This window comes from Cajanus cajan, chromosome 4 (assembly GCF_000230855.2).
Source record: "Cajanus cajan strain Asha chromosome 4, NIPB_CcT2T_4, whole genome shotgun sequence".
Taxonomy (NCBI): domain Eukaryota; kingdom Viridiplantae; phylum Streptophyta; class Magnoliopsida; order Fabales; family Fabaceae; genus Cajanus; species Cajanus cajan.
Window position 1 is genome coordinate 11,414,203 of NC_138520.1, and position 22,803 is coordinate 11,437,005.

The 22,803-nt window shown below is 30.5% G+C and overlaps 2 protein-coding genes across 2 annotated transcripts; one reads left to right on the plus strand and one right to left on the minus strand.

Annotated features, from left to right (window-relative positions):
- LOC109810489 (nucleoside-triphosphatase) lies at positions 1–6,148 on the plus strand. The gene is made up of 9 exons (XM_083072225.1): positions 1–302; positions 445–573; positions 914–970; positions 1,051–1,143; positions 3,837–4,042; positions 4,194–4,285; positions 5,233–5,447; positions 5,545–5,734; positions 5,923–6,148. Exons 1-9 carry the CDS (start codon positions 66–68, stop codon positions 6,063–6,065), a joined length of 1,362 nt encoding a protein of 453 aa, XP_082928351.1. The 5' UTR covers positions 1–65; the 3' UTR covers positions 6,066–6,148.
- Positions 6,149–16,999: 10,851 nt separating this feature from the next.
- On the minus strand, positions 17,000–18,781 carry LOC109810488 (apyrase 2-like). Its single transcript, XM_083072226.1, has 5 exons — positions 18,591–18,781; positions 18,332–18,420; positions 17,574–17,788; positions 17,297–17,486; positions 17,000–17,193 (listed from the first exon to the last, which is right to left on the minus strand). The coding sequence occupies exons 1-5, from the start codon at positions 18,707–18,709 to the stop codon at positions 17,051–17,053; spliced, it is 756 nt and encodes a 251-aa protein (XP_082928352.1). The 5' UTR covers positions 18,710–18,781; the 3' UTR covers positions 17,000–17,050.
- Between the last annotated feature and the right edge of the window lie 4,022 nt (positions 18,782–22,803).

The following is a 22,803-nucleotide window of genomic DNA, read 5'->3' on the forward strand; positions in this document are numbered from 1 at the left end:
GACACAAGTGATGAGCATTTCAAGCAACTACATTGCTCTTTCATTAGTGAGGTTAGACTAGGAGCATGGGCTTCCTATCCCTCATTACTGTTCTACTATTCACATCGCCACTTCTCTCTTCTTCACAATATCTTGGGAAAAACATACTAACTAATCGTAAGATCTTCCCCAAACAAGAAGACATAACCTCTTATGCTGTCATCTTTGATGCTGGTAGCACTGGGAGTCGTGTTCATGTCTACCATTTTGACCAGAACTTAGAACTCCTTCACATTGGCAACGATCTCGAGTTTTACAAAAAGGTGATGGCCTATGATTTTGCTTCATAAGTTATATATATACCTTTTTTAATCCATTAATTCATATAAGTTATAGTAATTAATTAATTAATCATTTTATTCTTAATTAACTACTTGCTGGTTCTTCTTTATGGTGGATATGTAGGTTACACCAGGTTTAAGTTCATATGCTAGTGATCCTGAAGAAGCCGCAGAATCTCTGGTTCCACTTTTAGAGGCAGCTGAAAATGTTGTCCCTGTGGAGCTGCACCCCAAGACACCCCTTAAACTTGGGGTTAGTGTTTCTTTTTCTTCTCTATGTTTGTCACTTATTTGTGCATCTTTAATACAAAAACTCAATTTAGGTCCTTTATTAACTGTTACATAATATTTAGATACACCCAATACTCCACTCTAGTATTTTCAGTACGTCTTTTTATTACTTCACTGATGCATAAATTATCATTTTGACTAAGAAAATTGTTTATTTTTTATTTTAAAGCAAACCTGGTGAGAGTTGCTTAATATAATATTTTCGGTGCTTAACTTTAAGAACGTATATATATATAAGAATTTCATTGAAAATGCACAAAGTGATACTTTTTTATGGTGTGAACTGTGAACTGCTTATGCAGGCAACAGCAGGTTTAAGGCTTTTAGATGGGGATGCTTCCGAAAAAATATTGCAAGCGGTAACCATGAGTTTAATTTTCTAGCTCATCTTGTTAACTAGGCTTTCAACGTCTTAAGTGTTCGTTTTCTTATTTTTTAGGTTACGGATCTGTTCAAGAACCGAAGTACACTAAACGTTCAATCTGATGCGGTAGCCATTATTGATGGCACCCAAGAAGGTTCTTATCTATGGGTATGACATTTCTTTATGTTCCTAATCAATTAACTTTATTCATTTTCCTCTTAAAAAAAAACTTGATTCATTTGATTGCACGTCTCGCTTTCCTTTTTTCGACGAGCAAATATATATTAAAGTAAGTACGAAAGGCTTACCTGAAAGCAAAATTAACATTTTCTAATACAATTGATTGGACTCACACACCCCAATTCAACTCCCACCCTTGGACTGTGATTTAGCTTTAACAAGATCTAAGATACCAATCTAAACGAAAGAAACTCCCTTCAAATAATAATCTTATTATTCATATTCGAATAGACCATGTAATGGCATGTCTAAAATTTGTAAACTTTTCATCTTTAAGAAAAGCTTATCTTGTTGAAAGAAATGATTTTGATCGTCAAATGTTGAAAAATAAAAAGAAAAAAAAAGTCCACCGCTAGTTGGGATAAAGAAAAGTTAAGAATTTATAAATTGAGTTATTGTGTCTAATTATGTATAGAAAAAAAATTTCAAGTCTCACCTGTAGACACCAAATAAATGGTAAAGCAACCAAAAATTCCTAAACAGTGAACAGCATTGACCCCCATGATTCAGCTCAGCTTGCAAATAGGAGAAAGTAGATTTAATTAACATAAAATATATGTTGGAACTATTCCTTCCATCCCTACTCATTGCGTATATTTTTATATATTAACATAAAAAAGACACTTTGTACCGTTGTGTAATTTTATAAAAAAAAAATAAGAATAAATGATTAATAATAAATTTTTGAGTAAATATAATTATAGGAGTGTTTGGAAAAAGGTTGAGAAAGAAAGAATAATTTGATATATAAATATATATAAAGATAAATGGTTCAAAAAATATATGCAATAAATAAAATAATCACTTTTATTAATTGTATAGATAAACCTTAGGATTCTTGTTACCAAGTTACTAACTCTACCATCGAAATATCTTGCTACACAAGAGTTAATATCTTTGCCCACAAACAAATTTTGCCTCTCTACTTTCATTTCCAACATCACTTCTTATGCTCTCCCATATAAGTAACACGTGCTCTTATCACAGAAAATATAATCTTGGAAATGAATCCTTAGGGTAAAATTGCCAAAATGGTAATCATGCCAAATCTTTACCTGTGCCCCATTTCCACCGCACATAAGTATACATAAAGGAGGAACAAATTAAAGAAACTCCTCCAATAGCCCACCAAATAAAAAATGAATTTTGGCATCTATATGAAATCACGTGATCCAAAGGATCATATATATATATATATATATATATATATATATATATATATATATATATATATATATATATATATATATAAGATAAACTTAGACCAAAAAACTTCTGAATCTATCTAAAACCATCACTTCCACTTTGCCAAGATCCTTTCTCAAAAATTTTCTATTTTGTTTTTAAAATTTGTTTGCCTGATCTTGAACATATTTGAAAGTGTTTGCTTCAAAACACAGATTTTTGTTTTCTAAAATTTTTTATCCTGCCCACTTAAAGAAAACACTTGGTAAAAACATGTGATATATATTTTCTTATCAATATCTTTCAAATTACAAAATGATATTAATTTTTGAGAAATTATATTATATAGTAACACCTTCTGAAAAGTATCTTACAAAGTTTTTTTTTTCTTAAGGATGAACATATTTTATTTTTGAGTTGATACATTCATAAATTCTGATTACATTGTTACAATTTCTTATATTTATTATAAAATTATATAGAAATTTATTATTAGAATTTAAAAAAAAAATAGTTATAAATAAAGAGAGATGAGCAAAAATAAAAATTTAAGATATACAATGATAAATTTGATAAAGAAAGACCGGGAAAAATGTTAATAACAATATAAAAATTGTATTTTGTATAAAATACTATGTGAATAATATAATTCTATATATATAGCTGTGGGTGATAAAGAAATAAAATCAAAAACATAGTTAACAAAAAAGAAACCCATCATAGGACAAGATATGTCAGATTAGTTGTCATTAAAAAATAAAAAATAAATAAAAGGTATTTAGTCCTGATGTAGCCATAAACTAATAATCCCATGGCCAGAAAACACTGCCACAAAAGACTAAAGAAGGCTACTATTTTATACTCGTAAGGGCCCATGATTCATCCACCAGCATTTAAAAATTTATAACCCTATAATCTAATAATAAAAAATAAAATAATATTAATTATCTATTCATTATAATATATATATATATATATATATATATATATATATATATATATATATATATTACATTTGTCATACCATCTGACATTTTTATAATTCATTTCTTTTATTATATCTCTTCATCTATTAATTAAGAAGAGTAATGATATTCACTCGCCTAAATAAGTGGATTGGGAGAGGAATTAGGAGACAGATAAAAAAGAAAGAAAAAAAAATTATATATATATATATATCTATATATATATATATATATATATATATATATATATATAAATAAGAGAAGTGATAGGTGATGTAATGGGAAAAAGAAGAAAGAAATAAAGAATAAAAAGAAGTGACAGTAAGATAGAAGAGAAAATGAATGTATGAATGATAATTTTTGAATAAAGAAATAATGATTTTTTTTTGTTTTGGGGGTATTCTTTGGACTGTATTTGATTGGTGTAGCAGTATTTTGACACTAATTATCTTGCATCTTTATCAATTCTAGTTGACAATTAACTATCTATTGGGGAAGTTGGGAAAAAAGTTTACCAAGACAGTGGGAGTAGTTGATCTTGGAGGTGGATCAGTTCAAATGGCATATGCGGTTTCAAGGAACACAGCGAAAAATGCTCCAAAAGTACATGATGGAGAGGAGCCATACATAAAGAAACTAATAGTCAAGGGAAACAAATACGATCTCTATGTTCACAGGTTTCTTGTCTAATTCTTCATACTTACACACACATGGGATTATTAAGTTTGGATTTACATGCTTTTAAAGCAATTACTTTTTAAATTCTAGATGAATATATATACGTGACACATGTCATGGTTAATATATAGTTTTCAACATCTTTTTCAGTTACTTGCACTATGGTAAAGAAGCAGCTCGTGCTGAGATTTTGAAGGTCACTGATGGTTATGCTAACCCTTGCGTTTTAGATGGCTATTATGGTAAACATATTGTTTTGGATCCATGCATATATATTTAGAATAATACTACCACCATCATTGCTATTCATAAAACCCTTTCCAAAAAATTTCTTGTACTATTTTATAAGTTCATTTCTAACATTTTAGATGCACAAATTAAATTATTGTTTTTTTAAAGTACCTTTAGCCAATTATTCTCATTCCAAACATTAATTTTCTAAATTTATCTATATAAAAAAATTACAAAGACAACGATGAGAATTCAACTTATCTCCTCATACATTTACCTAAATTCTTTTCTCTCAATCACTAAAATTAATTACTTAAATGAAAGATAATTTAGAGAGATAAATAATTTTTTAAAAAAATAGTTAGGAGTACTTTTGATAGAATAATACACATTATTGACAAATTTAATATAATTAATTACATTAACTATTTTTTTAAAGGTGCAAATTAATTAAAATGGTTTTATAAATAATGATAAAAAAAAAGTATATTTTACGGAGATGTATGGGTGTATATGTGTGTTAATTAATAGATTTCTATAGATATGATAGATAATATACACTACAAGAAATGTTACATGTAGTGACATACAAAAAGTGTCACTATAGGTACAATATATGTAGATATATGTCTATTTGATATATAGTTACACACAATTTTAGTGTTGATTTTGAATGAGATTTAACAACATATTTTGTGTGTCACTATAGTTTATACCCACACTTTTTAATAATATATCAACATATATTGTAATTATTGTGTGGGTAAAAGTAATTTTTAGTGACATATATAGTGTCACTATAGGGTGTATGTCACTGTATGACAATTTTATTGTAATGATATGGTGACAAAATGTGAAATTATTGTGAGCATTCATGTATATATCTTTGTTGAAGGAAGTGTATAACATGCCAATATATGACAAGTGAAGTGTTTTTTTTTTTTTTTGTTCTTTAAAGGGACCTACACATATTCAGGAGCGGAGTATGCATTGTTCCCTCCGATTTCTGGGTCTAGCTATGAAAAATGCAGAGAGATAGTTTTGGAAGCTCTGAAAGTGAACGAGCCATGTTCTCATCCGAATTGCACATTTGGTGGGATATGGGATGGTGGAAGAGGAAGTGGACAGAGAACTCTTTATGCTACTTCATCTTTCTTTTACCTAGCCCAAGATGTAATAACTACATAATATTTTAGTTAATCATTGCATAAGTTTCTAATTTTGACTCTATTCCTCAGGCCATGGTAATTATATTAATTTTCTATTATAGGTTGGTATCATTGATGCAAACGCACCCAGTGGCATAGTTCGTCCAGCAGATTTTGAAAATGTGGCTAAGCGAGCTTGTCGATTAGCATTTGAAGATGTCAAATCCGTTTATCCACTTCTTACTCAGGACAGACTTCCATATGTGTGCATCGATAGTGCATATCAATATGCGTTGCTTGTTGATGGATTTGGTAGGTTTTTTGCACTATTATATAAATGTTTCTATTTGATAGTATAAGAGTTTAAATCTAAAAATGTGTGCATATTACGCAAACCTAACCCCTATTATGAGAATTGAATTGAAGTTGATATACGTTGGAATTAATTAATATTGTGTGTGTATATATATGTTTTTAATTGTTTTTACATTTGTTTGTAGGCCTAGATCCTTTGCAAGAGATTACAGTGGCACTTGAAATTGAATATCAGGATGCTGTTGTGGAAGCAGCATGGCCTCTTGGCACTGCCATAGAAGCCATATCTTCTTTGCCTAAATTTGAACGGTTGATGTATTTTATTTAAGCTTCCTGCACAGAGAAGCTAAACTATTTTAGTGCTAAATGACTACTTTAGTCGAAATAAATAAAACCTTATTTTCACTTTCACTTTCTAACAACAATAAAAATAAGAATAACAACAACAATAATAATGGATTTTGCTCTTGTAATGTTTGAACAACTTGACAACTCAAACTACAAATTTGTTTTAAATTTTAGATTGTATTGGTGTTTGATGTTTGAGTTAAATATCCTTTGACTTCATAACTTACTCAATTGATCACTTTTAAATTTGTATGACTCGACCTAACCTCTATATGATATCAACTAAAGACTTGGAGGAGATCGACTCAACATTCTACTTTAAGAGAAAATTATACTTAAGAAGGGTTTTTTAACAATTGGACTCTTAGAGAATCACAACACATATCCACACAATGAGATATTTCAATCTTTTAAAACAACACATTTTCTCTAGTCCTAAGTTCACAACATAACTTAACTACATGCATCATGCATTTTGTAAACATAATTCAACACTATATGTCTCCTACATGTCACAACACAATACTACACAACAACATACTTTTCATGCATTCACAATGCAACACACAACAATATATTTCTTCTATTCATTCAGCATACTCACACCCAACATAATGCACCTGCCTGACACTGGTGAGGCAAGGAGCCTCTAGCTCACTCACACCAAATGTCAATCCTTTTACGCTCAACAAAAATGAGAGATAGAGTCTTTGTGTAATCCAAACCCAATACTACTAATCTTGCACCCGATGTCGCTAAGGTAGAGAGCTTTTGACTTGCTCACACTTGGTGCCACTCATCCAACGCCCAATGTCACCAAGTCAGAGAGTCTCTAACACATTCATGTCCGACATCACTTATCCCATGCACAACGTAACAAAGTCAAAGAGCTCTTAACTTTCTCATGTCCAATGCCACTCAATCTACACCCGGTGTCAATAAGGCAGAGAGTCCTTGACTTGCTCATGTTCAATGCCCTGAAGTTGTGCTTGTCGTAAAGGTGATTTCTACACTTTGTAGAATCGCAAATTGGCTCAATTCACCTAAAATCTTCGTCAATTCCAATATGCAAATCTCAATTCAATATAAATACAACATAAAACAACTCAAATTCATCAAGAGCTCATGCATCCATCACACGATCCAATATCATCAATTCATCTCTAAACAACCAAAAACCCAAGCAATGAGATTCTTCACTTCTCAATTCAATAACATAACCACAAATTGGAAAATTCAGGAAATAATCAACACATGCAACACAACAAGGTTAATCTACAAGCTTCCTTTACCTCGATTCTCCTAAAGACAAGGAAAAAGAAGGAAAGCGGTGAAGAATAAACCTCCCAAGCTTTCGTTGTACGACAACCCTAACTCCAAATTCTCAACTCTAAAGCTTCAAATTTCAACTCAACTCCTACTAATGATGCTTTGGGGAAGGATTAGAGTGATTCCATTAAGTCAATCATTGTGTAAGTCAGCAAGAGACATAGAATTAATGAAACCTCAATCATTATAATTCTAATGGATAAAGTAATATTAATTATCATGTCATCCACTTAATGTCGGTCATGACTAATATTTTAATTTTAACGATTAATAGATAAATATTTTAATTTTAACGATCAATGGATAAATATTTAACGATGGGACAAAAATTAAAAATTTTATAATGTTGAGGACTAAAATTATAATATTAAAAATAGAGAGATTAAAATTGCAATGTAATATTATACGAATATAATAAGAAGATTACTAAAAGTGAAATTTAGTCTATTATATTTAAAATGAAAGTAACAAGTTATGAGATAAAAAATAAAAAGAGAGAGAGAATAAATTAGTACTAATTTTACTAATTGATGTTCCTAAATTTTACTATTTTTGCTCTTTTAATATTAAACACACGTTGAAATTATATAATTTTTTATAAGAACTTATAATATTTTTTATAAAATTATTATACCTTTTGGTAGGGGTGTTTGTTGATTGAATTGGATTGGTTTTAAAGAAAAAAATCATCCGATCCAATCTCTTCAATTTTGTTTACTGGGCATCTAATTAGTTTGGTTTAAAAATTAAATTCAATCCAATCTAATTCAAATATATTTTGGTTTCAATTAGATAGCTAGGTTTTCATTTTTTCAAGCATAGCTATAATATTTTTATGAGTAAAAAAAGTAATAATATTTTTATATACAAAAAAATATTAAAATAATTAATTATTAATAATTAACAATAACAACAATAGCAATAATAATATAACACTACAAAAAAATGTGTGATTTGTGGCGGTTATTTTAGCATCTTCTGGCGGTTAAAAACCGCCACAAACTGCATTACCGGCGTTATCAACAACTGCCAGGTCCACGGTCGCCAAAAACGGGTTGTGGCGTAGATTTTGTAAACGCTGGTTTTGAGTGCCAGAAAATCCAAGCACTTTGTGGCGGTTCTAAACCGCCACAAAATGCATCTTGATGTCACTCATTTTACATTTTATGGCGGTTTAAAACCGCCACAAAATTCATCTAAATTTTGTTCGATTCAACATTTATGCCGGTTTTAAACCGCCACAAAATTATTATTTTTCATTTTTAAAATATATTTGGAATTATTTTAAAAGCGCGTTTTTATTATAAATTGATAAATAATAATATATATATTTTAGATATTTATCAAATTATTATTTTAAATTTTCACTAACCATATTAATCATTAAAAATTAATAATGACTATTATATTGTTATTTAATTCAAGTAACTTATAATTAAAATTTTATTTGTCGAATTTTAATATCACTTATTTTAGTAAATTCTACCTATAATTATAATAATATTTATGTGTTTTGTATGTTTCTTGTTCAAATATATTTATATAAAGATACATTAAATTAACAACTTTTAATATTATAAAAAAATAAAGACAACATCTAGCCATATGTCTAGCATGACATATTTTTCATTATTAAGACATTAATATCCATCAATTCTAAAACATATCTAACATATTAAGTAACTCAGAAAATCAAATTCATGATCGATGCTTAAAAGTAAAATATGTAAATTGTCCCAAAATTAATCTTGCTTCAAATATAAAAACATAGGTTCAAATTCATGAGTTCATCATTTCTAACAAAAAAAACAATAATAATGTCAAACTCCACGAACATTACTATCTAATGAAGATCCTCCTTGTGGTGTTGGCATGTCATGTCCACTCCCTTCATCCTATAAAATATCTCTTTACTTTAAATTTTAAAAAAGTAAAATCCTTTCTTTTAATGTTTCGTACATTAATATTTTAAAGAATTATATCTATCAAAATTAAGCTATTATGATATATGCTTTCTTTTTGAACACTGGTTCACAAGCAGACTTGGAACAATTTGGTCCAAAGTCATGACATGAAGCCCAATACAGCCCTGTTTATTCAGTTCTCACACGGTGCTTCCTCGCATCTCACCATTGTGTCATGTGATCTGCACAAGTTCTCAGTGGAGTCATATGATGGATGTATGTGGCACATTCTTAGTGGAGTTTGAAGCATCAGACTTTGACAACATGAGAGAAAATATTGTCTCCAAAATGTAAATATATTTTTTAAGTGACAAATTATATAATATATATGACAATAATTATTTAATATGATAGGAGATCTGTACAGTGCCGGCCCAATATTTTTTTTTTTAGACAGAGACTTAAAGTAAGGACTTCCTTAATTTTATGTTAGACCGTGTACATGTTACTCTAGAGTCTTTGTTTTCGTCTTCCCTTTTCAAAAAGTAAACAGTGAAGTTTGACCCTCGAGAGTTTTTAGTAACTTTGCCAAAACTAACCCATGCCTAACAATAAATGTATACCCGAGTCTGGAATGTGGAAGGAGAAAAAAAAGAAAAATATAATTTTTAAAAGGAATTTTGTGATTAATAGTTTTAAAAAGGAATTTGATAGCGCTTTGTAATCAATCACTTATAGCTAATCAACACCATAACAATATACAAATGCAGTCATATAGGAGAAAATATTCAGTTTCTGCTACCAGAAGTTTGAAGGATACAAACCGGAATGGATGCTCAGATGTATAAAACTGTGGTTTATTGGCCTTAGCAATCACAACATTAAACAGTTCCGTCCAGTAGTCTCTACAATCCATAGAATCCTAATCAACATTCAAGAATAAATTCAAGGAAATTCTGTCCAGAAATGAATAGTTCAAAACTATAATGAACCACAAAAAATGACATTTAAAACCAAAGTACTTTCAACCAAACAATTTAAAGAGACTTGACTATCAGTGTCATTGTTAAATAAAGTAATTCAACCTGCAAAGGAATCCAATATTATAATGAGTAATGACAAAATTAACAAAATCAATATGAAAAATCCATCAAGTAATTCAACCTGCAAGAGAATCCAAACATGCAGCTATTATATGGCACCCTTTCAAATTTAACAAAGCTAGCTTTTGTAATCCTGAAATCAGCTGAAAAATTATTGAAAATGGAGGAAATGAACTATTCTGTCGATCTAAAATGAAACTCAATTTTCTTCATTCCGTTGATCTTAGACACCTATACATTGAAGATGATCATATATTTCCCAATGCTCTGAAACATCACAATAAAACAATGCAAGGCCAGAGCAAAAATAGGAACATTGCATGATTCAGAAACTCAAAAAATTAGAAATACTAAAAATAAAAACCGCAATATTTATAAGACTTTGGTGATATTTAAGTCTTGCTTATTAAAAATTGCATGAACCAAATCTACTTGGCAACGAAAGGATACTTGTCAATTGTCATACATCCAGGCCAGAGCACTCACAGGACATTGGATGGGTCTCACTCTTAAGTATTCCCTCTGCCTTCTATAATAAAGAATAAATAGAGTATTGGATAAAGATTAACTCATCAATCAGATAAATCAAAACAAGCAGAACTGAAGAACCAAACAAAGTTGACAAAAATAGAATCGAGTGACAAAAAAACAAATTAGTAGGCAATGTACAGAAGAAAAGAAGTTCATCACAGTGAGATAACTGATTCAGATAAGATAACAGGATGTGTGAAACTTGGTCATTCATTCAATTAGTCTCCACTCCAGTAACATAGCATTTGCATTTAACTAAACCCCATTTTAAATATCCACTTGTAAGCTTTAACTTCAAATTCCCAATCAACAAAATTGCTAGAGTGTTGAGATTTATGCAAATGTAGGAAGAATTAAACGATCCAAAAGTGAATTAAATAAGATAAGCAACTTAATATGAGAATATCATCAAAACATCAAACACTTTAGAAATTACATAAACTTAGTACACCAAGCATTGCATAAACTTAACAATTGAAACAAAACAAGATCAAATTGAAGAGACAGTGAGAAAATCCTGATACAGGCAGTGGCTCATGCAAAGTTCCAAAACAAATAAATTACATGTTCCAAATATTTGGACTATTTCCATAATCCTTAGCTATAAACCAACACTACGGCTCCATTTTAGTGTCTATTTATTTATTTTTATTTCAATAATAACAATTAAAAAGATCAATAAAATAGGGAAAAGTGTAAATGTAGAAGTGAAATATCAAATCACCTGCAACTGTTCACGGATAATAGGAAGATATGAATAGAAATGCAATCTTTGTCCCAGCATGGAGGCAAATGGATTGTGTGACCTGGTTATGAAGCAGAGGAAATTGTTTATCAGTGAAGTGAGATTAAAAGAAAAAAAAAGAAAAGAAATAGTTTGTAGAATGAAGGAGGAAGAAGAGAAAGGGGGAAAATGGTGAATGAGAAAAAATAGGGAAAAGCATGAAAGAGGATGAAGTGTCCGGCGAGCGCTGAAGGTGAGGGTGAGATGAAGAAGGCGAACAGAGGATGAACAAACCTTGTGTTCGTGAGGCTGAAGAAGCCAGAGAGGATGAAGAAGCCAGAGGGGAAAATGGCTGAAGCACATGGACGCGCGGACACTGGCGATGGCGGGTTCGTGAGGCTTTTCGTGAATTAGAAATTGTTTTTTTGTTGTTTCTTTTAAATTGATTTTATAAGTTTTTATTTTATTTTATTTTTTTAATTTCATAAAAGAACTGAGGCACATAAATTATTGAACGTTCTGGCGGTTTAAAACTGTCAGAAAGTGTCAACACTTCTAATGATGACCATTCCGGCAGTTTAAAATCGCCAGAAAGTGTCATTAATTTGTAGCCATTGCCATCCACACCACAAATGTAATAATTTTTGGCGGTTTAGGGAAACCGCAAAAAAAAAACCGCCAGTAATTACCTATTTTTTTGTAGTGTAAGTTATAATATACAAAATTATAAATTGAGATAGTCTATCAATATTCAATAACATGATAAAATCACTACCTTAAAATAAACAAGTAAATAAGTAGATTTTTAAATACAAAATCAAAAAAGATAATAATTATATATATATATAGTGAGAGAGAGGAAGAGTTCTTTGGATTGTATTAGTTTTCTTATTGGACCCAAAAACCAATATAATTAATCCAATAAGAAATTGGGTTATTTTTGTTTTTGATTTTTTTGATTTTCAATGTTTGGGTTTTTGATTTGTTTTTTGTTCAATTTATGCTGAACTAGATTGATTACGAATACTTCTAGTTTTTGGTCCCCACTACTTTTTTTTTTTTTGCATCCTCCAATGCGTGGTGCTATATGCTTTGTTGACCTCACAGAGAAAAGTAATTGTACGTGCATGGGGAGTTATTATGAAGGATGAAAGACGGTGAGGTTATCTTAGCATGGAATGTCCTTGTTAAGTTTTTTCAGTTGTGTATTATGTATAAGAGAAAAAAGAGTTAATTATTTATATACTTGGATTATACTAGTAATTAATTATATTTTTTAATTTATTTTATTTTATTTTTATTTAATTAAATGAATAAATGATATAGTATTATTAAAAAATATGATTAATTAGTAAAAAAAATTTACACTGATAATATATAAGTGATTAACTCGAAAAAAAATGTGTGGTGCGAAACCATTTTCTTTTATGGATGTCCTTTTGTTTACGTATGGGGGGACAGTGTCATTATTTTATATAGCACAGCATCTGATGCAAAGGTACATGCAAGCATGAAGAGGTTGTGGGTTAGTCATGTTTCCACCGGACTGTCACCATAAACAGCTAGCAAAAAATAATAATAATAAAAATGAGATAGATCACTAAAGTTAAAGCTTAATCCCAAAATGTACATGCACGAATTTTTTTCTTCAATTTTTTTTTACATTTTTATGATTTAAAAAGATAAATTAAAACAAATGAAAATTAGATTAATCTTATCTTTCAATTTTGTTTATCTTTTCTTTTTTCATTTATTATCCTTCTTATTTTTTATTTTGATATCATTTTTGGAAAAAATTGCATGTTCACACAATAACAGACGAAGATTATAATGAGAATGTGCAAATATACCCCCCTCACTTTTAGAAAATTATAAATATGTATCTGCAACTGTTTTCTTTTTCTTTCTTTTTTTGTATTTCGCCCTTTAATTCTATATTTGATTACACTAACTCTAATTTATTTGTTATCAAATTTTATCTTTCATTGACTAATATTTTATCATGATCATAATAATAATTTTTTAAAATAGAATTTGGCCCCACTATCTATCCATTGTACTTGCAATAATTTAGAAGAGAAGTGTTAACATACTTTACCTAATACTTACTACTTATTAATATTTTATGTTTCAGCGTCTCACATCTTATTTATTTAATGTGTAAACCGAAAATTTGTTGAACAATTTTGTGATACCCTTTATTATCATACTTTAGGAGTTTCTAAAAGAGCACGTTTAGATTAGCGTTTAGAATTGTTTTCATCGCTGTACAAGTGAAGCAACAAAATGCTGCTTTTACATTTTCCATCATGGCCCTTGATCCTGGTGAGTTGAAGAGCGTTTTTAAGGTGAACGTGTTTGGTTGTTTTTACGCCACGAAACACGCTGCTAAGATAATGGTTCCGAGAAAGAGAGGGAGCATTGTGTTCACTGCTAGCGTTTTTTTAGCAACCAAACACGGCGTCAAAGCACGCGATGGTGGATGTGATGAAGAACCTGTGCGTGGAGTTGGGGAAGCATGGAATCAGAGTTAATTGTGTTTCATCGAACGCGGTGGTGACACGCCAACTTGGGATGGAGAAGGAGAGAAGGCTGAAGAAGTGTATTCGGAGGCGGTGAACTTAAAGGGTGCGTGTCAATTTGTGAAATTCTCCAATTACCCCTTTACCGCTGCCACGTGTCAATTTGTGATTTGTTAACACGAGAATGGCACTAAAACCCCCTCATATAAAAGGCCACAGTAGTATATATGTGTGATGCAACAAGGAGAAACTCCTTCAGAAGACATTTTTTTAGGCTAAAGGAATTTGTCAAGGCTATCTACACATTTGATTTTGGGCAAACTCATATTGTCATTGCTATTAACAACGTGGGCAAGGAAGATTCTAATGCATTGATATCTCAAAGATTGTGGATTACTTTGCAAACCAAGTTCAAGTAAGTGATGAAAGCCAGAAAAGATGTTTACTTTTATTATTTAATGAGACAAGTACTAATTGTGACTCAATACCAAAAGCATTAACAACTCTTGGTTCTTTGTCCTCCAAATAGGGTTATCATACGGTTTTGTTCTATGCATCATAAGTTCAATGTACAATTCAAATTTAATAAAGAGGTAAGTTTTAATTTGTAACATATGTATTAATTTTATGCCTTTTTTTATATAAATTTTAATCATATAATTTATGTTTATTTTCTTTAGTGTTATGGTCGTAAATAATGTCATGGGTGATAAATTTACGACACAAAGAATATAGATTGGATTTATCCTATAATAAGTGGTCTGTAATCTTAATATGCCTAAAAATGTGTTTTATTAGTTTAATTAAAAGAATAATTATACAACTCAATTTGGTATTCAATTTAGAGTAATTGACAACAAGGAGGTTATAATTGTAGATACTACATGAGATGGATCTTAGACATAATTGAAGGAGATGTAAAAGATATGATTAGATTGGAGTAATATAATTTTTTCCTTTAAGCATTGATTATTTTGTATTGATTATGATCTAATTAATATCATCTTGTATGCTATAGCTTTTTGACGATATGTTGCATCATTGCTAGAAACTAAATTGGAAGATATTCAGAGTTAATAGGTAAATTTCTTAGAAAAATTTAGAAATAGATCATGATTTTTCATGTAATAGTTAAACACTTCCAAGTTAGATGTGTTGATTAATTTCCAATAGTAAAACATTTTTCAAGCTTTAATTATTAGTTGTCTTTATTGATGTGAATGTGTGTATCAAAATATGGATGTGTAGATTAACCTACCTGAGAATTATATATGTTTTCATTACAGGTTAAAACAAAAAGAAATAAAATATGGGTGTGTGGATCAATTTGCCCAAGAATTATATATCTTTTCATTACAAGTTAAAACAAAAAGAACAAAAAATAATCACAATCTTTAAAATCTACATCATTCATACTTGAAATGATGTAGATTAAGACATAATTGTACATCATTTCATCAAAAAATTGATATAAATTAATGAGGACATAAGTCTACATCGAATCATACCTAAACCAATGTAAATGTATGTATAAATCTACATCTATTTTAAAAAAAAAAAACAATGTAAATATGTATATGTTACATCGATTTAAAAACTGATGTAAAAGGCTATACACTTTATATGTCGCTCTATTCTACATCGCTTTTAAAACTAATGTAGAAGACATAATAGAACCAGTGTAGATAGTTTGTTTGGTAGTAGTGTGAGTTTTACCCATTATGTGCATGAGATATAACTTGCAAAACCTCTATCTTAACGCGTCCTAATGTATATCATCCTAATGTAGAGTATTGTAATGACTTGACACACATGTTTTCCTAAACTACTCATACTTGGTCTTTAGATAATAGTTGACAATTGTCTTATTGGTGTTACATGCATATAGTTTAGGAGTATCCTTGTCCATTGCATTATCGTAACATAATCATTATATCTTGGTTGGTTGTAAATTGTGAATGTGATATATGTTGAAAAGGCATACTATTGAACAATGTATTAATATTTATTAATTTTAAATGTATATGTATATCTGTTGATTATTTTTGTGTGCCTATCCAATCATAACTTACATCGATAACTAGAATGAGATATTTTTCACCTCATTTATCTTTTGTTGTCTTTTGGTGTATGTTTATAGATGAGGTCTATTATGATAATGATGAGGTTGAAGAGTACTCAAAGTGCTCTGATAACATGTGACGTCAGGACAATAGTTAGGAATTTGTGTTTTCAATTGATTGTTAAGTTAGACTTAATTCTAGTAATTGAATTAGTATTAGGTTTCAATTCTTATTTCATTGTAATTACTTTTTGAAACATAATTTGATTATTGTTTAGTTTTGATCGACACTTCTACCCACAAGGTTTTATTTTATTCGTAATTTTTTTTTGAAAACTCTTTATAATTATTGAATTATAGGAAATAATAATATGAGGAGCAGAGACCGTCGTAAAACATACTTTAATAAAACATACTTTAATTAGAGACATTTTAATATAAAAATAATTAATATATAAAATAATATAAATTGGTGAAACAAATAATTATTTTAAGATAAATTTTATACGAAGGTAGTAATTTAGATGATATCTTATTGATTATCATTATTTATCGTATTTCTTATCTACTCATTTTTTTATAATTCTATTTAACTTCAAATATTTAAGTTAGAACCACCTTCTTTGTGTTCTTTAATTTTGCCAATTTCACCATTGGTATGGTTATACTTTTGTATTATGTTTATTCAAAATGTCAATATTTAGAGATAAGCTTCATTTTAAGCACAAAACCATATTTATTCAAGATACGGTTCATACATGCCACACATACATGGCTCCTTGTCTAAAGGTTAAATGAAGTACATTAATTTCTCAAATTTTGGTAACGATGATATGGCTTCTATGGCACTGCCTAGTGGCCACGCTGCTTCCACGAGAGAATCCTGATACTCAATTTGCTTCACCAACGTAATCTCTTGCTGGGGATCTATGCCTGAAAAATTGATCATTGCAGTTAGTGCATGAACACAATTGATTAATTCGTATCAACTTCACTTAAATAGATATAACTATTCCAATGGCAACACAAAACATACCAAATCCATCAACGAGCAATGTATATTGGTAAACAAGATCCAAACATATATAAGGAACGTCTCCATCCTTAACACGAGGGAAAATGGACTTGAGATCCTTCAATTCTGTGTGACAAGCAACCTTTGCAGCATTCTCAAAATCCACAGGGCGAACTTTGGCATTGGGTGCATCTGGATCAACAAAACCGGCCTATGAACCAAAAAAGTGGTTGATTAGAATTTCTAATGTGTTTCATATATTTCAATAGTTAAATATATAAAATTAAATAAGGTTTACCTCATCAGCCACTTCAAAGAAAAAAGAGGCAACAAAGAAGTTGTTTTCTCCTGCTCCTCCACCACCATTCCATATCCCACCGAAAGTGCAATCCTTATAAGAGCATGTTGCATTAACATGGAGAGCCTCAAGAACTACACTTTGGCATTCCCTCAAGCTTGAACCAGAAGAGGGAGCTGCAGCCTTATACTCCACTCCTCCATATTTGTAATACCCTTAGAAGAATAAGATCAGGGTGCACATATCAATGGAATTATACAATAATTATAATTTATCCATCAAAATTAAAAAATACATCAAGATTCCAACTTAAGATCACGTGAATACACTATAATTATGATTAAGAAGAAAAAGAACGTAACGAATTTCGATCACTTGCATGGATATGAGCATGGTTTTAAAAGACAGTCCACAACTACATTGTAGCAACAATGTAAAGATTTTTTTTTTTTTTTTTTTTTTAACTTAATGGTGTAGCAGATATGGATCAAATTAAGGGAGTAGGGGTGATCCTACCAAGCCTTCCTCTCCCCCGTATAAATTCTTTTAAAACTTAAACATATATACATAAAAATATACAATTTTATAAGTTCAGCAATTTAATAATTTTGTTGATTTTTTTATATATATACCTCCTTTATATGTTTTTTTTATGGAACTGTCTAAGTGGATAAATATATCATCAAGACAATAGCAGGAGATAAAGGGACGTAGCATCGAAACAGTTGTATATAAAGAAATAGAGAAGCTGTGTTTACCATCAAAACCAGCCAAAATACAAGGGTTTTCGGCATTGCGAGAAACCTTTAAAACCTCTGCACGAGCTGGCAAACCGTAGCGCAAGTAACTGAAAGATGTTACAATTTATTAGCAAATACCCAATTGATAAGCGAAAACTAATTTCTTTTAACTCACAATATATAATAAGAAATTTAAATATCTATCAACTATATATATTAGACTTTACTATGATCATACAAAAATATATAATTATCTATGATATAGAAATAAATTAACCTGTGTACATAGAGGTAATATTTTTTTCCCCTGAGGAACATCTCCGTTATGTATGATTCAACACCATCTGGTGCCTGTGGGGCCTTTGCAGCATCAGTTTCTGAGACTGCGTAAGCCATTTGAACAGAGCCACCTCCAAGATCAACTACAGCAACCGTCTTTGAATAATCTTTCCCAAGTTTCCCCGTAGATAATTAATAGTTACCTGTAGAAGCAACATAATTAAGACTATATATATTACTTATTGTTTTTTTTTTTGCTATTCTTTGGATTTAATTTGGTTATTGCAAATTTATTAAACAGAACACTAATAGTAAAATACAAATTAAATTACCTTAGCAACAAATTAAAGATAACTGGACTTATGCAAATTCCATTGTATCTTTCTTAAAGGGTTTTTTAGTAAAAAAAAGTCAGTGTTAATTAAGGTCAATCATGGAGCTGCCAATAGCATGGCCTCCAAATTATCTTTGACTGATAACTGTACACCAGTGTTGAGGACTGGGCCTACTGGCCCAAATTCGAAACCCTATTATAATGATTGAAACCAAACCATGTGTTTCTCAAATTTATGGAGGGAAATTAAAATGGAGTTGGGAATCGATTTAAAAATAAAAAATAGATATGGTCAGAACAACTTGTTGAAATCGTTACTACTTACTATCATGTTATTCATTATTATTATAAATATTAACTGGGATAAGGATAATATGTGCCATCCGTTTGTCTATTCTAAAAAATTTAAAGAAAACAACCAATAATTGATCGAAATTCGAAAGAGCTGAAAAGACTTGAAGTGGTCGGAATTATTAGAAAGAGAATGAGAACCCATAAAACCAAACTGACAGAATACGGGCAAAAATTATTTATTAAAGGAAAAATATTGATTCACTATCTACTGAAAAAGTACGATAGACCTCTGCAGAGAAAAATAAAAACACAAAGAGAGAGATAAGGAAAAAAAATGTAATGTGACAGATAACATCAAAACAGGAAATACTTTTTTATAACATTATTTTATCTCTTTCTAATTCTATCATCACCTCAACTATGTTATTATTTTTTTCGTATTTTCCAAAAAAAAAAAAAGTAAAAAATTATACAAATTAAATAAAAATACATTTCTTTCCTAAGCTTCTGATTTTTTTGTAGAAGTGACAGCTTACCCTACATTTATCTTTGCCGTACCATTTGGAATCAATCTGAAGAAATATTCAACCTGGTAGCTAACTATTGCTGCTTTTCAGAAAAAGACTTGCTCTTAGAATTATAAATTTCTCTCTTTTCGGAGAATGTGAATTTATATGTTTATTTATGTTAGAATTTAAGTATGAAGTGAAGTCTATTAATTAGAATTGAATATGTTGAATAATATATAAGTGAGAAATATATAAGTTATTTTGTAATATCAAGTTTATTTGTGTGCATTATTTATTGTATGGAGTGCTCGTTTATTGTAAAAACTCTCCAATAATATCTAAAATTCTAGGATGCATTTTTCATTAAGCATTTGGTTAATGTAGTGAAGGAGACTCGAGCTTAAATGTTAATTTGCCAAGTCATCTTGATTAAGGTAAAACCTTAGAATTGTATTTTAGCAAAAACTAGGAAATCTTGAAGAGGCATGTAAATATCGGATGATAAATAAGAGTTTTTTTACTTAAATAATATATTTTTAAAATAAATTTACTCAAATAGTACCTGTGCAAATTCATTTTTTCAACTAGCACTATTTATTATTTACATATTTTTTTTTTTCGTTTTAGGTCCAGGTAATCTAAGAATTTTGTAACAGGAACGGCCCATTCTGCATGCATTCTCGTTGTGTTTTTTTTGCAATTGGAACGGCCCGTTCTTAAATTAGAACGGGTCGTTCTAGAGTTGAATTTTTTCACATAACCTTAATGTTGGAACGGCCCGTTCTAACTAGGGATTTTAGCCCTTTTTAGCAATTTGGAACGGGTCATTCTGCCCAATTCTATGCATTATCTTTTTTTTATTTATCAATGTAATATGAATTTTAATGTTTAGCTTATAAACTATTATAATTATACATTATTTGGACATGTTTTCGTAGTGTGATGTGCAAGTTATCTAGATTTTTCATTATTAGCCACAGTTTGACTCGTACAAGTTTCGAATCTATTAAGACAAGGTCCCATTATTATCATCTCGTGTTTTTAAGTTTAAGAAATTATAGTTTCATACTTCAAAGGTGTTTCCTTTAAATCTAGCTTCAAACTTAACATTGCAGCGAATACAATTTACCTTTTCAACACAAATACAACGTAGTCTCAAAGAGTAACATCAAGTAATTATATTTATTGAATATTAACATTATAAATATAACTAAATAAATTTATTAAAACTCATTACAACAATAAAATCAATGGTGACGGGAACTAAATCCATGACCAATATTTGGACATGTCTTCCTAGTGTGACCAGAGGTATAAAAATAGGAACAATTTTTTACACGATTATGTTATTCTCTAATATTCATCTCTGTTCTAATCCTGTTGGACTTTGGACGACCCTTGGAAGTCTTCTTGAGTTCTGGATTTGGCCACATAGTTGGACCAGTGTAAGTAGGCCAATAATCTTCATGTCGGAGCTCTCCAAATTACTGTCCTTCGTATACCTTTGCAACTTGTTGTAAGGTATATATGGGAGATATGTAGGTTTGATAGTTGTGACGTGCATGTAAGCATGAAGCGAGTAATGCGAGCAAGGGATATGAACTTTATGGAACTTGCCACAATCACACCACATTTCATCTAGCCATACTGTAAATCTCCCAGCGGGTCGAACTTCTCTCGGATGTTGCGTTTCTTCCACTAGAAATCTAGTTCTTGATCTGTCAAAGGTGATAACTCTATGAGTATTTGCCTTGGACTGTGCATCTTGTATAGCTTTACTTGTAATTTCTGAGTAGACATGTCCAACATTAATCATTGCATCCACTTCCCTGCCTCTTTGAACAAAAAACTTGTTGCAACGAGTGTATGTGGCCATTACCATGGAACAAATTGGCAGATTTCGTGTTTTCTTCAATACAGAATTAATAGACTCAATTAGGTTTGTTGTCATGTGTCCCCAACGTCGTCCATTGTCCCATGCTAGTGTCCATTTTTCCCTAGGAATGTTGTCTAACCATTGGGATGCTTCAGCATTAGTATCTCTTACTATGTTGTAATAGTAAAAGAATCTAGGTTCAGTCATCCCAGAAGCTGAAAAAAATAATAATTAAATAATGAAAACTAATTATTAAATGTTTTAAAAAAAGTAATGATAAAATTACCCATGTTGACAACATCCTTCTTCAGTGCTGCATTTTTGAATCGTCGCATGAAGTTTTGTGTAATGTGTCGAATACAATAGACATGGACAAAATTATTTTCTGTCCAACCACTTCCATTTCTTGAGTATGCACTTCGAATAGCCTCATGACGATAAGAAATTAGGCACAACCCGTCTTGCACTTCGAATAGCCTCATGTTGCTTGGCCAGCCATCCCTTTTTGTAACAAATTGTATAACCCATGGTCAACTTGATGTGGGCTATGATTGTTGAAATGAGTGTAGATGAATTAGCCTCAATAATTTCACGAATGGTTTGAGAAATCATTTATGATCCCAATTTATTATGATCTTGGGAGATGAGTGAAGAAACACATGTGTGAGGGCCTTTAAGGATCATGATTTCCCAATGTTGTTCTCTAGTGCGCAATATAGCACGACATCTCCATTCACAATCGTGGTGAACACATTCCACGAGAAGCCTAGTAGTGTTTGAGTGCTTAACCTTGTAAGTGCAATGGTTGACAATGTGAAATCTGTTAATGGCATCTTGTACTTGTTCTTTTGTTCGGAAGCGTTGGCCAACAAAGAGTGTTCCAAGTGGATACACAACCATTTCACGTTCCAACAGATGGCTATACTCAGTGTCTTGTTGTTGGATTTCATTGGGAAAGTCTAAAAAGTGTGGAGGTGGGTTGTATATGGCTACTAGTTCTAATGGTGGATTATTTGGAACTGGAAGGATTTCTTCTTCATCATCATCTTGATGTTCAAAGAGAATTTCGTCTTCGTCTTCGCTAAAAGGATCAAAGACATTTTCTGTTGGGAGACCAACAAGAAGATGATCTTCAATGTTGGTTTGAATATTGGGATGAGACGCAGAAGTTGTAGCTTGGTCAAATGATTGAGAAGGT

Excerpts from the sequence above, each read along its gene's own strand:
- LOC109810489 (XM_083072225.1), top strand. The coding sequence starts at position 66 with ATGGGCTTCCTATCCCTCATTACTGTTCTACTATTCACATCGCCACTT. Across the intron at positions 574-913 it reads AGACACCCCTTAAACTTGGG|GCAACAGCAGGTTTAAGGCT; the intron begins GTTAGTGTTTCT and ends CTGCTTATGCAG. Across the intron at positions 4,286-5,232 it reads CGTTTTAGATGGCTATTATG|GGACCTACACATATTCAGGA; the intron begins GTAAACATATTG and ends TGTTCTTTAAAG.
- LOC109810488 (XM_083072226.1), bottom strand. The coding sequence starts at position 18,709 with ATGGCTTACGCAGTCTCAGAAACTGATGCTGCAAAGGCCCCACAGGCA. Across the intron at positions 17,487-17,573 it reads TCTTTGAAGTGGCTGATGAG|GCCGGTTTTGTTGATCCAGA; the intron begins GTAAACCTTATT and ends TTTGGTTCATAG. Across the intron at positions 17,194-17,296 it reads ATTGCTCGTTGATGGATTTG|GCATAGATCCCCAGCAAGAG; the intron begins GTATGTTTTGTG and ends TCAATTTTTCAG.